The 12,187-nt window shown below is 54.3% G+C and overlaps 1 protein-coding gene across 1 annotated transcript in view; it reads left to right on the top strand.

The window, feature by feature from the left end:
- LRP1 (low density lipoprotein receptor-related protein 1) overlaps positions 1-12,187 on the top strand; it is an 82,151-nt gene that overhangs the window by 7,527 nt on the left and 62,437 nt on the right. Inside the window, 5 exon segments of the mRNA XM_010839371.1 lie at positions 1,492-1,614; positions 4,239-4,376; positions 6,415-6,534; positions 8,293-8,421; positions 8,542-8,805. Coding sequence (XP_010837673.1) covers positions 1,492-1,614; positions 4,239-4,376; positions 6,415-6,534; positions 8,293-8,421; positions 8,542-8,805 — 774 coding nt within the window.

Genomic DNA, 12,187 nt, shown 5'->3' on the forward strand with positions numbered 1-12,187 from the left:
GGGGGAGGACGTCTTCCCAGTGTGGCTCTCCTCAGAGTCCATCCCTCCCTGCTCAGAGCCCCGACACACTTTCCTTCTGCTCCGTCCCCAGCCCCTGAGCTCACTCTGCCCTGCTGTCTTCCCGGGGTGCCATGGCTCCTGAGGGGCCACCCCGCCCCTTCCGGGCACCCCAGTGCCTAGTTTACTGCCTGGCACAGAGCTGGGCTCTGGTGCGTGATGGCCAAAGAGAAATGGGATTGACACGCATCGAGGAAGAGGCAATGCAGGGCTGGGAGACTGGGGGGCGGCAGTGAAGGAGGGGGGACTTGCCTTCCCGAGGAGGACATAGTGACAGGGTTGAGAGGAACAGCGCCTGAAGACCTCTCAGTGGGAATGGGGAGCCTGGTGTCAACTGGCTGCTTAACAGCTTAGAGTTGGCTAAACTGGTCTGAGTCCTGATTGTGACATTTGCCTGCTGGGTGACCCCACATTCTCTGAGGCTCAGTTTCCTCATCTGGGAAATGGTATTAGTCGTACCTAATTTGTCATATTGTGGAGAGGATTGAATGCGATGATACATGGAAAGAACTGGTTGATCACACTTCCCGGCACATACTGAGGTAACAATGAGAGTTAGTGTTACCATGTTTAATTCATCCCTGGAGAATGAGGTAAAAGAATGGGGTGGGTGTAGAGAGCAGATGGTGGGGTGAGGGATTAGGGCAAAGAACAGGTCCTGGATATAGGAACTTCTTGGGTTGGCTGGGCTGAAACCAGCTCCTGCAGGTCACCCCAGCCATCCCCCTGCCTCCGTTCTCCAGCCCTGTCAGCCTGAGCAGTCTTAGGTGCCTCTTAACTCTGAGGGCATCCGCAAAGGAGGCTGTGTGTTTAGAGAATGGATGTGGCGGCAGAACTCCTCTGTTGATACCATCTCTGAGACACCCATGTGCCAAGGGCACCCCCAAACACACGTCCCGTCTGGGGAGGGCCTGGTGGTTAGGAGTTGGAGATGTGTGGGGTGATGTGTTCCAAGGACGAGGAGTGTCCCAGAGGGTGAAGGAGCAGAGAGGTTAGTAGAGACCAGCTCTGGACCTCTAGTGGGATGGAGAAGATAAAGAGAAAACCCGTCAAAAACCTAAATGCCTCATCACTCTCAGTCAGCAGAGCAGAGGCTGCTGTTGTCTGACCAGAGTATCAGAGAACACAAGGGCTTTGGCCCTGAGAGCTGGGAGAGCGCACACCCAATGGGCAGCCTGCAGGACTCAGTCAGGCAGCAGCAGTGTGCTCCCTGCGTCCTTCCCCTCCCCCATCTCAGGTACACAGTGTTCCAGGAGTGACCCCCAGCCCCTGCCCCCCACCCCTGCTCCACACATGAACCTTGGGTTAGAGCCTGGGCCGGACGGAGACTGCTGCTGCCTGAGGAAGGAGGAGGAACCCTTGAGGGCTTTCAGACCTCAGGGTTTCAGGGCATTCACCCCTATTCACACCCCTGTTTTCTTCCCTTGCCCCTAGTCCCTAAGACTTGCAGCCCCAAGCAGTTTGCCTGTAGAGACCAGATCACCTGTATCTCAAAAGGCTGGCGGTGTGATGGTGAGAGGGACTGCCCGGATGGATCTGATGAGGCTCCTGAGATTTGTAAGTACCTTTTCTGGATCCCTACCCCCCATCACTGATTTATCCCTTTTCCTTTTGGCCCAGGCAGTCTAGGATGAAGACAGTTGAGCTCGAGCCTGGTGTGGACCTTGCTCTGTGATTGTTTGTACATGACACAGCTAAAACTGTCCAACTGTCCTCCCCCTGCTCTTCAAAGAGCCCGGCAAGGTGTTTGGTATGCTCAAAAATGAGCTTCCTTAGCCGCTGTACCCCCACCCCCCAGCCTGCCTGAGACCATGTTCTCTGGGCTGACAGCTTTGCTGGTAGATTCCCCTCCCTTCTGGCTCCTCCCGCTTCTTCCCACCTCTGACCCTCCTGATCCTTGATGGGTGCCCCTGGGTCTTGCTGGGTCCCCTTCCTGTCCTCAGGTTCCCAGGCCAAAGGCCACTGGCTCTGGCTCAATCTCTGTACCAGAAGCCCCACCCCTGAGCATTTCCCGCCCTCCCTCCCCCTACCCTCAGTAAGTGGTGTAATCAGAGGCAGCTGTTTAAACTGGGAGAAAGGTCCCCACCCAGCCTTTACCCTGCCAGTGGGGGGTGGAGAACTTGCTAGTGGGACCCTGGAGTCCTGGGCAGCTGGCAAAGTCTCTGCCTTCAGAACCTCTCCCCTGCTGGGCTAGTCTGGGCAGGGGTCTGGGGACCCTGCATTCTTAGGTCTTTCTCTGTTCTCTCTTGGGGTTTATCCTGTCTCAGCCCCAACTCCACACCCTCACTCATAATTATTAGCGGTAATTTTAGGGCCAGAAAAGGGAACCACTAGTTCTCTCTGCCTCACCTTGATACCCTGCTCTGGAGGTGTGGGAGCCAGGGATATTCTACAAGTGTTTCTATGGTGGCTCAGCCTGGAGTGTCTGCTTGTCTCAGGCCACCTTTATGTCCCACTTTTCGGACCCCAGTGTTTGGTGTTGAAGATAAAGAAAGCCATGCAGAGGGGCCAGATCTGGCTCTTTTTATCCATCCTTTAGTTAGATGCAGATATACATATCCGCTCACTGTCCCCACTCATGCACACTCCTAGACCCATCACACTCACACTTAGCCGCTCCCGGGGCCTGACTCACTCCCCCTACCCTGCCGACATACACACACAGAGGCAGACGCTGGCACGAACACATTCTCGCAGCCACGCAGAGTCACCACTCTGAAATGGGGATGCAGAGACATAACCTGCACGCAGACAGATGCCCTGGACACTCACACACAAACCCAGGCTTGCTCCCAAGAGGACCTGGAAACGTACATACTGAGGCCGGCAGCACCGGCACACGTGGAGATTCACAGATTCACTCTCACTCCACACCGCTCTGCTCCACGGTACACACCTCCCCTCCCTGTGCATGTGACTCCTCCCCAGCACAGGCGGACAGGTGTGCTCCCATGCAAGCACCTTCTTACATCCTGTCTGGGCTTGGAAGCCAATGGGCCATGATCTGTCTACCAGCTCACAGGCTCAGCCAGTGTCCTAGATCCTGGCCTCCTTAGGATCCCCTGAAGAGCTCTGTCCTGCCCTCCCTGCAGCCCATCTTCTTGGGCAACAAGGGAAGTGGAGTCATCACCAGCAGGCCACAATCTTTGACAGTTCCCAAAGTCCTCCATCAGGCAGGCTGCTCTGGGGTGGAGGTCTAGCATAGTGTGATGCATAGAAATATAATGCAAGGCATGCATTCAATTTTGAAATTTTCTAGTAGCTACATTCAAAAAAAGGTCAAAATGGGGACTTTCCCGGTGGTCGGGTGGTCAAGACTCCTCCTTCCCATGGAGGGGATATGGGTTCAATCCCTGTTGCAGAACTAAGATCCCACATGCCACAGGATGTGGCTAAGAAAATAAGTATCTACTTAAAAAAAAAAACCAAAAAGGTCAAAATAATCAGATGAAATTAATTTTAACTTTATTTTACTCAGTGTGTACAAAATATTATCATTTCAGCATATTTTTTCATATAAAAGTATTGAGGCCTTTTGCATTCTCTTTTGTGGCTGTGGTATTAAGTCTTCAAAAACCAATGTACATTTTATTTATTTATGGCCCCTCCACACACCTTGTGGGATGATATTTCCCCAACCAGGGATTGAACCTGGAGCTACTGCAGTGAAGGAGTCCTAACCACTGGACCGCCAGGGAACTCTCATTGTCTTTTGTTTGTTTGTTTTTGCCAGTGCGCATTTTATACTTCCATTTGGAACTGGTCACATTTCAACTGCTGAATAGCCATGTATGATGCTTCATATTGTAAAGTGCATTTCTAGAAGACTTGGTCCAGCTCTCCGCCCAGGCTCTGTGACCCAGGATGTTATGGAAAGGAGGGGTGCTTTGTCTCCTGCTGTAGGATGTGGAAGCCTCGGAGTCCACAGCATGGAGCATCTGGGGAGTGGACTCTTTGCTGAAACCCAGTTATCCCCTCCACCTGGCGGATCCCAGGTGTGGCTACTATTGGGAGTAGCATAGATGAGCCCGAGGTTGAAGAGTCTAACAGGCCCTAGGCCTCCTGAGATGTAAAAATTGCAGGTGCCTGAAACCCCAGGCCCAGTCCCTCCATCAGTAGGTAGCTGGCCAGACAGCCTCTGTAGCCAGCATGCCCACACCGACCTTTCCGTCTGCCCCCAGGTCCGCAGAGTAAGGCCCAGCGATGTCAGCCGAACGAGCACAACTGCCTTGGCACCGAGCTGTGTATTCTCATGTCCCGCCTCTGCAATGGGGTCCAGGACTGCGCGGACGGCTCGGACGAGGGGTCCCACTGCCGAGGTAAGGGCTCTTCACCTCTGCTCTCCCAGGTGGATGCTGTGAGTTCTCCGCCGGGCACCTGATGGGTCTGGAGGGCTGCCATCTGAGCACTGTCTGCACACTGTCCTTGGACTGCAAAGGGGACGAGGCCTGGTCCTGCTGCCCTGTGCCCCGGGCATGTCTCTGGCTGTGTGTGCTCACATGTGTCATTACCCCTCTTCAGTCCCCTGTTTCCCAGCTATGTAACGAGAGCTCTCTACTAGATCAGCATGTTCATGCTTTTGTAGTTTTGTAAACAGTGGGGTTGTTTCTTCGCATGGTTTCTTATAGGGAACTTGAGGATGACCAGAGACAAGCAGATATTGTCACTGAAGCGGGGGCCAGGGGGAGGTCTGGAGCTTTGTTACCTGCCTCCCCTGCCAGGGCCCCCGAAAGGGCAGGTCTTTGAGGCTCTTAGAAGCTGCTTCATGGGAAGGGTTTCTCCCCCTCCGCCCCAACTGAGGAGGGAACTTTAGGACAGTAGGTTAGACTTCTTCCCACCTGCATCTCAGGTCCACCAGCTCTGCAGGTCTTCCTCTAGAGACCCTTCTGTCCCAGGGGGAATCTGGATCTCTCCTGAGGATGGGAGAGATTCCCGGGGATGGGGATTGGAGGGGGAGGAAGCTCAGGCCTGCACCTCAGGGAATAGGAACTTCTACTGCCCTCAAGTCTGGGCCTGGAACAGGAAGCTGGCTTTGTGAGGCCCTAGGCAAGCCCCCGGGGGTGGAGACCCTGTCCTGTGTTTGTAACGCGTGTCAGAAAACATCTGCCTGTGGGAAGAGACACATCTGGATCCTGTTCACTGAGGGCAGGGAGTTTGTGGAAGATTTTTATCCTTTTCCTTTGGTTGCGTCTGCATGTTTTTGTCAGAAGCTCCTGGAATGGGATGTAGAATGTGGGCCTAGGGGGCTGACTTCAATTACCACGCACGTCCCATCTCATCGGACAGTACGTGTTCAAGTTTGCCTGCTTTTGCATACCCGGTCAGCATCACAAACAACCAAGAACATATGAAACCTAGGGCTTGAACTTCCTTCTCTGATACTACAGAAGCTGGACCTCCTCATCCTCCCACCCCATATGCAGAAGAGAACCTCTTTTCTAGATTTTCCAGAAACAAACACTACTTCCCCTCTTTGGGGGCCAAGGCTGGACTGGAGAAGCACCTTCAGGCTCTGGGACAGAGGTGGGGAGGAGAAAGGCTAACCAGGGCCTGGCTCCCCATCTCTGCTCCTCCTGGCAGGCTTAGCGCCTCTAAACGTCTTAGCATCTCGGGCAGCGCTCTCTCCTAGGTGGGAGGGGGGGAGCAGGGGTGTGAGGCAACTGGACAAAGGGGTCTTTGTGGCCGGGCCGCCTGGCCCCACGCAAGGCCATTAATTGGGTCGCTGGTCTGGGGGGGGGGTAGCTGCTCCCCCACCTCTTCCCCCTCCTGCTTCATTCCCTTCTGTCTCCCCTGTGGAAGTGGGTCAGAGGCAGGAGGAAGATTAGAGAAAGATCCCGGGGGAGCCAGGTTTGCTTCTCTTCCTCCTCTCCTCTACCTGGGCCTCGGGCCTTCTCTCTGGGCCCTCTCGGACACCAGGGCTGGGTTGCAGGCGTGCTTCCAGACCAGACCTGGGGTCCTGCGTGGCAAGACTCGGTTCCCTGCCAACGCTTCCCCTTCAGCCCCAAAGCCAAAATTGCAGTCCTTAGGTGCTACAGGCAGGAGGCGTGTAAAGGGGCTGAGAGTCCTCATGTGTTGTTGACCAGCAAACTAGGAACGGAGCGGGTCGGGGCAGCCAGAGCAGGAAGATGCGGGTTCTAAGCCACAATTGGCAATGCGACCTTGGACCTGTCTTATACCCTCATCAGTCCCAGTTTCCTCACTTACAAAATATACTTGATACTTCCTAAGCCACTTCATCTCTGACCCTGCAGGCCTGGGAAGTGGTTACTGAAGGGTTGAGGGAAGGTTGCTGTCTGGGTATGATTGCCAGATCTGGGGGCCTGAGTATGTGTCACCTGCCACCCCCCCCCGACACAGAGCAACGAGGACAGTGTTCCCATCTGGGCTGCCAGCACCACTGTGTCCCCACACTCAATGGGCCCACCTGCTACTGCAACAACAGCTTTCAGCTACAGGCAGACGGCAAGACCTGCAAAGGTAAGTGTGCACATGTGCACATACTGGGGTTCAGGATGTGCTGGGGGGGTGGTGGGTGGGCAGTGGGCTAGGTTGGGGAGGAGAAAGCTTGAAAGGTGCAAGACAGGATGCGGGTCTACAACACACCTTACGGCCTCAGGGCGTGGCTGTGGGCCCTAAACATTTGCTTCTGCCAGACTTTTCAAAACTCATCTTAAAAATTATATAGGTCAAGGTCAAGGACTTCCCTGGTGGTCTAGTGGTTAAAATGCACTTCCAATGCAGGGAGCACGGGTTTGATCCCTGATAGGGGACCTGAGATTCCCCCATGCCATACAGCGCAGCCAAAAAAAATAATAATAATAATAAATAAATATATATATAGGTCATATGTGAGTTTTCTTGTTTAAAAAGGTTTAAAGCATTACAGACAAAACCAAAGTCCCCTTTAACAAATCCTCTTTAGTTACGGTCCCTCCCCCATCTCTCTGGAAATCAGCTCTTTTTAACAGTTTGCTGCTTCTCTGTCCAGGCCTTTTTCTATCCAGGTATACATGTATTCACAGAGAATCTAATTGAAAGTACTGTTTATGTGCATGGGATCTTGTTTACATAAATATCATACTGTATATGGCTTCCCAGGTGGCCTAGTAGTAAAGAACCTGCCTGCCAGTGCTGGAGACATTAAGAGACATGGGTTTGATCTCTGGGTCAGGAAGATCCCCTAGAGGAGGGCATGGCAACCCACTCCAGTTTTCTTGCCTGGAGAATCCCATGGACAGAGGAGCCTGGTGGGCTACTGTCCACGGGGTGGCAAAGAGTCAGCCATGACGGAAGCGACTTAGCACGCACGCACATACTGTACATATTTGTTTTTCAGTTTTTTTACCCAGTATGTTCTAGAGATTTTTCCGTGTTAATGTGTGGAGATCTACCCCATTCTTTTTAAAACCACGGTGATGTATGACTATTACCACAGTTCACTTGGCCATCTCCCTTTGGATGAGTAAGATGTTCCCAGTTTCTCTCTGTTACGAACAATGCAAACTCTTCTGTTTTAAATGTACCTCCTTTTGGTCTTGGCACAAATGTAGCCTTCTCAGTGAGACTCCTTATAGCCCTAAAACCGCATCCCCACTGCCTGCATTCTCTGTCCCCTTTCTCTGCTTAGTATTTTTTCATAGCACCAGCTACTTCCCATCGCACTAACTCCTCTAACATGTCATTTACCTTTTAATTTTATTTATTATTATAATAACATTTCATTTATTATCAGAATTTAAGTTCTTTAAAGAATATTTATTTATTCATTTGGCTGCATTGGGTCTCAGTTGTGGGACACGGACTTAGTTGCCCCATGGCTTGGGGGATCTTAGTTCCCCGACCAGGGATTGAACCCACGTCCCCTGCATTGCAAAGCAGATTCTTAACCACTGGACCACCAGGGAAGTCCCGGAATTTAAGTTTTAAAAGGGCAGCAGTTTGAATCTATTTTTTTGCTGATGTGTCCCCCGAGCCTAAGACTGTACCTGGCACATTGCAGAAATCTTTTCTGAATGAATGGATGATAAGCACGTGTGTAGATACATCTCTAGGGTGGATCCCAGGTCTGGACTTGCTAGGTGGTAACGTTTCCACATTTCTTGTTGCAGTAGATTCTGTCAAACTGTTCTCCGAAGTAGCTGTAGGGATGGACACACCCCAGGTGTTGTCTGAGGGCACTCCCTTCCCTGCCCTCGGCAGGCTGGAAATGACCACGCTCTCGCCTTTTCCCGGCAGACTTCGACGAGTGCTCGGTGTATGGCACCTGCAGCCAGCTGTGCACCAACACAGATGGTTCCTTCACGTGCGGCTGTGTGGAAGGGTACCTGCTGCAGCCAGACAACCGCTCCTGCAAGGCCAAGAATGGTAGGTGGGCTTACCTGCGACCGTACAGCTAGGCGCCCTCGGTGTCGTTCCCTGATGGGGAGAGGCCAGAGCACTGCCAGGGCCGCTTGCTGCCCTAACCCTTGTCTCCTGTGTCTCCAGAGCCGGTTGACCGGCCCCCTGTGCTGCTGATTGCCAACTCGCAGAACATCCTGGCCACGTACCTGAGTGGGGCCCAGGTTTCCACCATCACACCCACCAGCACACGGCAGACCACAGCCATGGACTTCAGCTACGCCAACGAGACGGTGTGCTGGGTGCATGTTGGCGACAGCGCTGCCCAGACACAGCTCAAGTGCGCCCGCATGCCCGGCCTGAAGGGCTTCGTGGATGAGTACACCATCAACATCTCCCTCAGCCTGCATCGTGAGTCACCTGCTCCAGCACAGGGAGCCGGCGAGGGTGGGGGAGATGGGCGAGGCAAAGCCTGTCTGGGACAAGCTGGGCTGGGGGAGTGGATAGACAGGATGACCCTTGACTGGTCCAGGAGCCTAGACAAAAGCCCCTGACTGAGGCCGAGGCAGCGAGTTGAATGTTGTGACCCTTGTTTGGGGCCGGGGCAGAGCTATGTCCATGCTTCTTCTCCTCTCTCTGAGCTGAGTCTCTGATGGCTCCAGTGTTTCTGGCCCAGGGCAGAGAAGGGCCTCCTAAAAGTGCCCAAGAGGACAATGTCTGGTCAACCTCCAGAGACCAGGGACCGTCCCTTTTCAGAGGGAAGAATGTCAATTAGTCCATAGAGGGGTTTTCCCACATGGTGGGAGCCACAACAAAGGAAAAAAGGGGCCTGGAGCCAGAGGAGCCTTGCTAAGTTGTGGCTGAGGGCAGAGGAGCCGGGACCAGGCTGGGTCCATCTCCGTATCTGTCGTTTCCCTTGAGGGGGTCGCCAGAACTGGCTCCCTGCCGCAGCGTGGCTGTGGGGGTCCTGAGGCTGTTTCTGGGGGACAGGCTCTGTGGCAGGAATGACCCCACTGGGAATGCTATCAGATATCCTGGATGTTCCCCTTCGAGCTCCCACCCGAGGCTGTACGTGATGCCTCAGAGGTGGAAGATGGGGTGTGGCTGGGGACAGGGCCAGGGCAGAGGTCCGCTGCCTCGAGCACTTCTGCTCATCTCAGATGCTGCTGCTACATGAACAAACAAAACCTCTGCGTCATCACATCTCCAGGAAATGCACCACAGGGCTGAGAGGGGACGTCTGGCCTGTGGTTGATCTGACCCCCGGAGAGGGGGTAGCTTGATCTGTGACCTTGAGTAAACCAAAACTCCCTGTCTCAAGTTTTGGTTTCCTAATCTGCATAATGGGCTTGAGCTTGTCTGGCAAAATCAGATAAATTGAAGTGAAAGCCAAAAGTCACTAGAGGCCATGCAGGAGGTTTAGGACGGTGAACTGGGGCCTGTCCAGAAGATCTTGAAGTTTCTTCCATGGGTCCCCACGTGATGATCTGCACAGAAATCCCAGGAGGACCCAAAGGCTCAGTTCTGGTGGGAACAGGAGTTCCTCCGAGGGCCCCCCTCCCCTGCGGCCTCATCGAATGGTCCACAGCTCAGCCGCAGCCCCTCCACAGCATCCCAGGGGGGTCCTTGGGCTGTTGGTGACCAAAGCCTGCCTGTGATAGACCTGTCATCCTTGGAGTACTGGGCTGGGGACTCAGCCAATACCTGGCTGGCAGAGCTCTTAAGGGGCAGGCAGCTCAGAAACCGCATGGTAGGTAGGGTAGGATTAGGGCAAGACCCCATGAGATAGCTGCCCTCTCCCTGTTCCCTGTCAGCAGCCCCACCCATCAGACCTGTCTGGGCAAACAGCTCCAGCCCTTCCCTCCCTGGCCCTGCCTCAGGGCAGACGATGGGCTGATGGGCTGGTGGGTAGGTGGCCTGGTGGGGATGCCCTGATGGAAACCTTCTCTGCTTTAGCTCTGACCTGGCCCCTCTCCTGCCTTCCTCCCCAGGAGAAGCAGGAAATAACCTCAGGCGGGTACCCCTCCCTTGGCAAACAGAGAGTGTTGCCTTCAGAGTCTGCTAGATTCGTTGGGCCCCTCTGGGGCAGAGTCCAGGAGCCCGGAAGAGACCAGAAGGTTCTGGGGAGAAATGCTACCGGGGTGAATGAATGGGTTCCTCTTGCCCCGGCCTCTGTCCCTTCCTTTGGCCCTGCCTCCGCCCATGCCGCCTGACTGTCTGGCTGTCACCCTGAGGATGGCTGTTTTGCTCTCATCCCACAAACTAATTATGGGCCCTGAGCTGAGAATGTCAGGAGTGTCTCTCCCCAGCACCCTCCCCCACCCCCAGCTCATCCCCCTTCCCAGGAGAGGCCGATGGCCTGCCCAGGTGCCAGCGAGAGCAAGCGTGGCTGGCCCCAGGCACTCACCTGTGCAGGGGGCCTGCTGGCCTGTAATTAGCTCCCCCAGGGGCAGGAAGAAGAAGGCTGCTGCTTTCTCCTGCTTTCTCTTGGCCCTCTGGGGGAGCCCTCCCTGCAATCATGCCATTCTTGGCTGACCGTGACCTCCATCGGGCCCCTGGGCTGAGCCCCACGCGGGAGGGAGGAGCCTGACAAGGGAGAGGTGCTGGAGCCCAGAGCCCAGGGCCTGAGAGAAGCCTGCCTGCTGGTGTGGGAAGAAGGGGGAGACTGCCCTGGAGAAAACTCTGGAAACAGAAATAGAATAGAAAGAAGGAAGGAGGCCAGGAAGTGAGCTTGTTTCACATGGGTCCTGGGGCATGTATGTGAACCAGACCTGCTCTGAGTCCTGAGCCCTTGAAGGGCCCCGCCCGGGCCCTACAGTGGTCAGCACAGCTTCATGCGAGGCTCTATGGGACAGGCTTAGGATTGAGGTCCTGCTGTTTCCTGTCTGAGCCCAGTCCCTTCCATCCATTTCTACTCAAGTGGGAAGAGATCCACTGACCATGTCCTCACTCGTCCTGACAGGTGTGTGTGTGTGCACGTGAGCACTTTCCTACCTTAACTCGCCGGGCTGCCAGCCCTTCCTTCCCCAGCCTATGTCTTTCGTTGGCCTGGGTGGGAGGTGGGTCTTGGGGACTCAGTGTTCATCTCTTTCCCTCCCTCCTGGAATGTAACCCCAGGGCCCATCCTTCCCTTGGCCATGCGTGGCAGGATGGTCAGGTTTCTGAAGACTCTGATCCCATGACTGGACAATGTGATGGGAACAGCCAGGAGATTTTCAGGGAAGACCCTGGGCCCCCCGCCCCCACTCAGGGTTTACGACTGCCTTTCCCTGAGTGGGCCTGGAGAAGGAAGTGGCAACCCACTCCAGTACTTTGGCCTGGAGAATTCCATGGACAGAGGAGCCTGGCAGGCTACAGTCCAGAGGGTTGCAAGGAGTTGGACACAACTGAGTGACTAACACTTTCCCCAAGTGGGAACGCCTTCATGTTTATGTTGTATGTGGACATGCGTTTTTTTACTATTATATTAATAGTTATGTTATTATTTAATACCTATTAGGAAACTCCTCGGAGAGGGCAGTGGCACCCCACTCCAGTACTCTTGCCTGGAAAATCCCATGGACAGAGGAGCCTGGTGGGCTGCAGTCCATGGGGTCGCTAAGAGTCGGACATGACTGAGCGACTTCACTTTCACTTTTCACTTTCATGCATTGGAGAAGGAAATGGCAACCCACTCCAGGGTTCTTGCCTGGAGAATCCCAGGGACGGGGGAGCCTGGTGGGCTGCCATCTATGGGGTCGCACAGAGTCGGACACGACTGAAGCAACTTAGCAGCAGCAGCAGCAGCAGGAAA

The sequence above is a fragment of the Bison bison genome, unplaced genomic scaffold (assembly GCF_000754665.1).
Source record: "Bison bison bison isolate TAMUID 2011002044 unplaced genomic scaffold, Bison_UMD1.0 scf7180017864115, whole genome shotgun sequence".
In the NCBI taxonomy this organism is placed as follows: domain Eukaryota; kingdom Metazoa; phylum Chordata; class Mammalia; order Artiodactyla; family Bovidae; genus Bison; species Bison bison.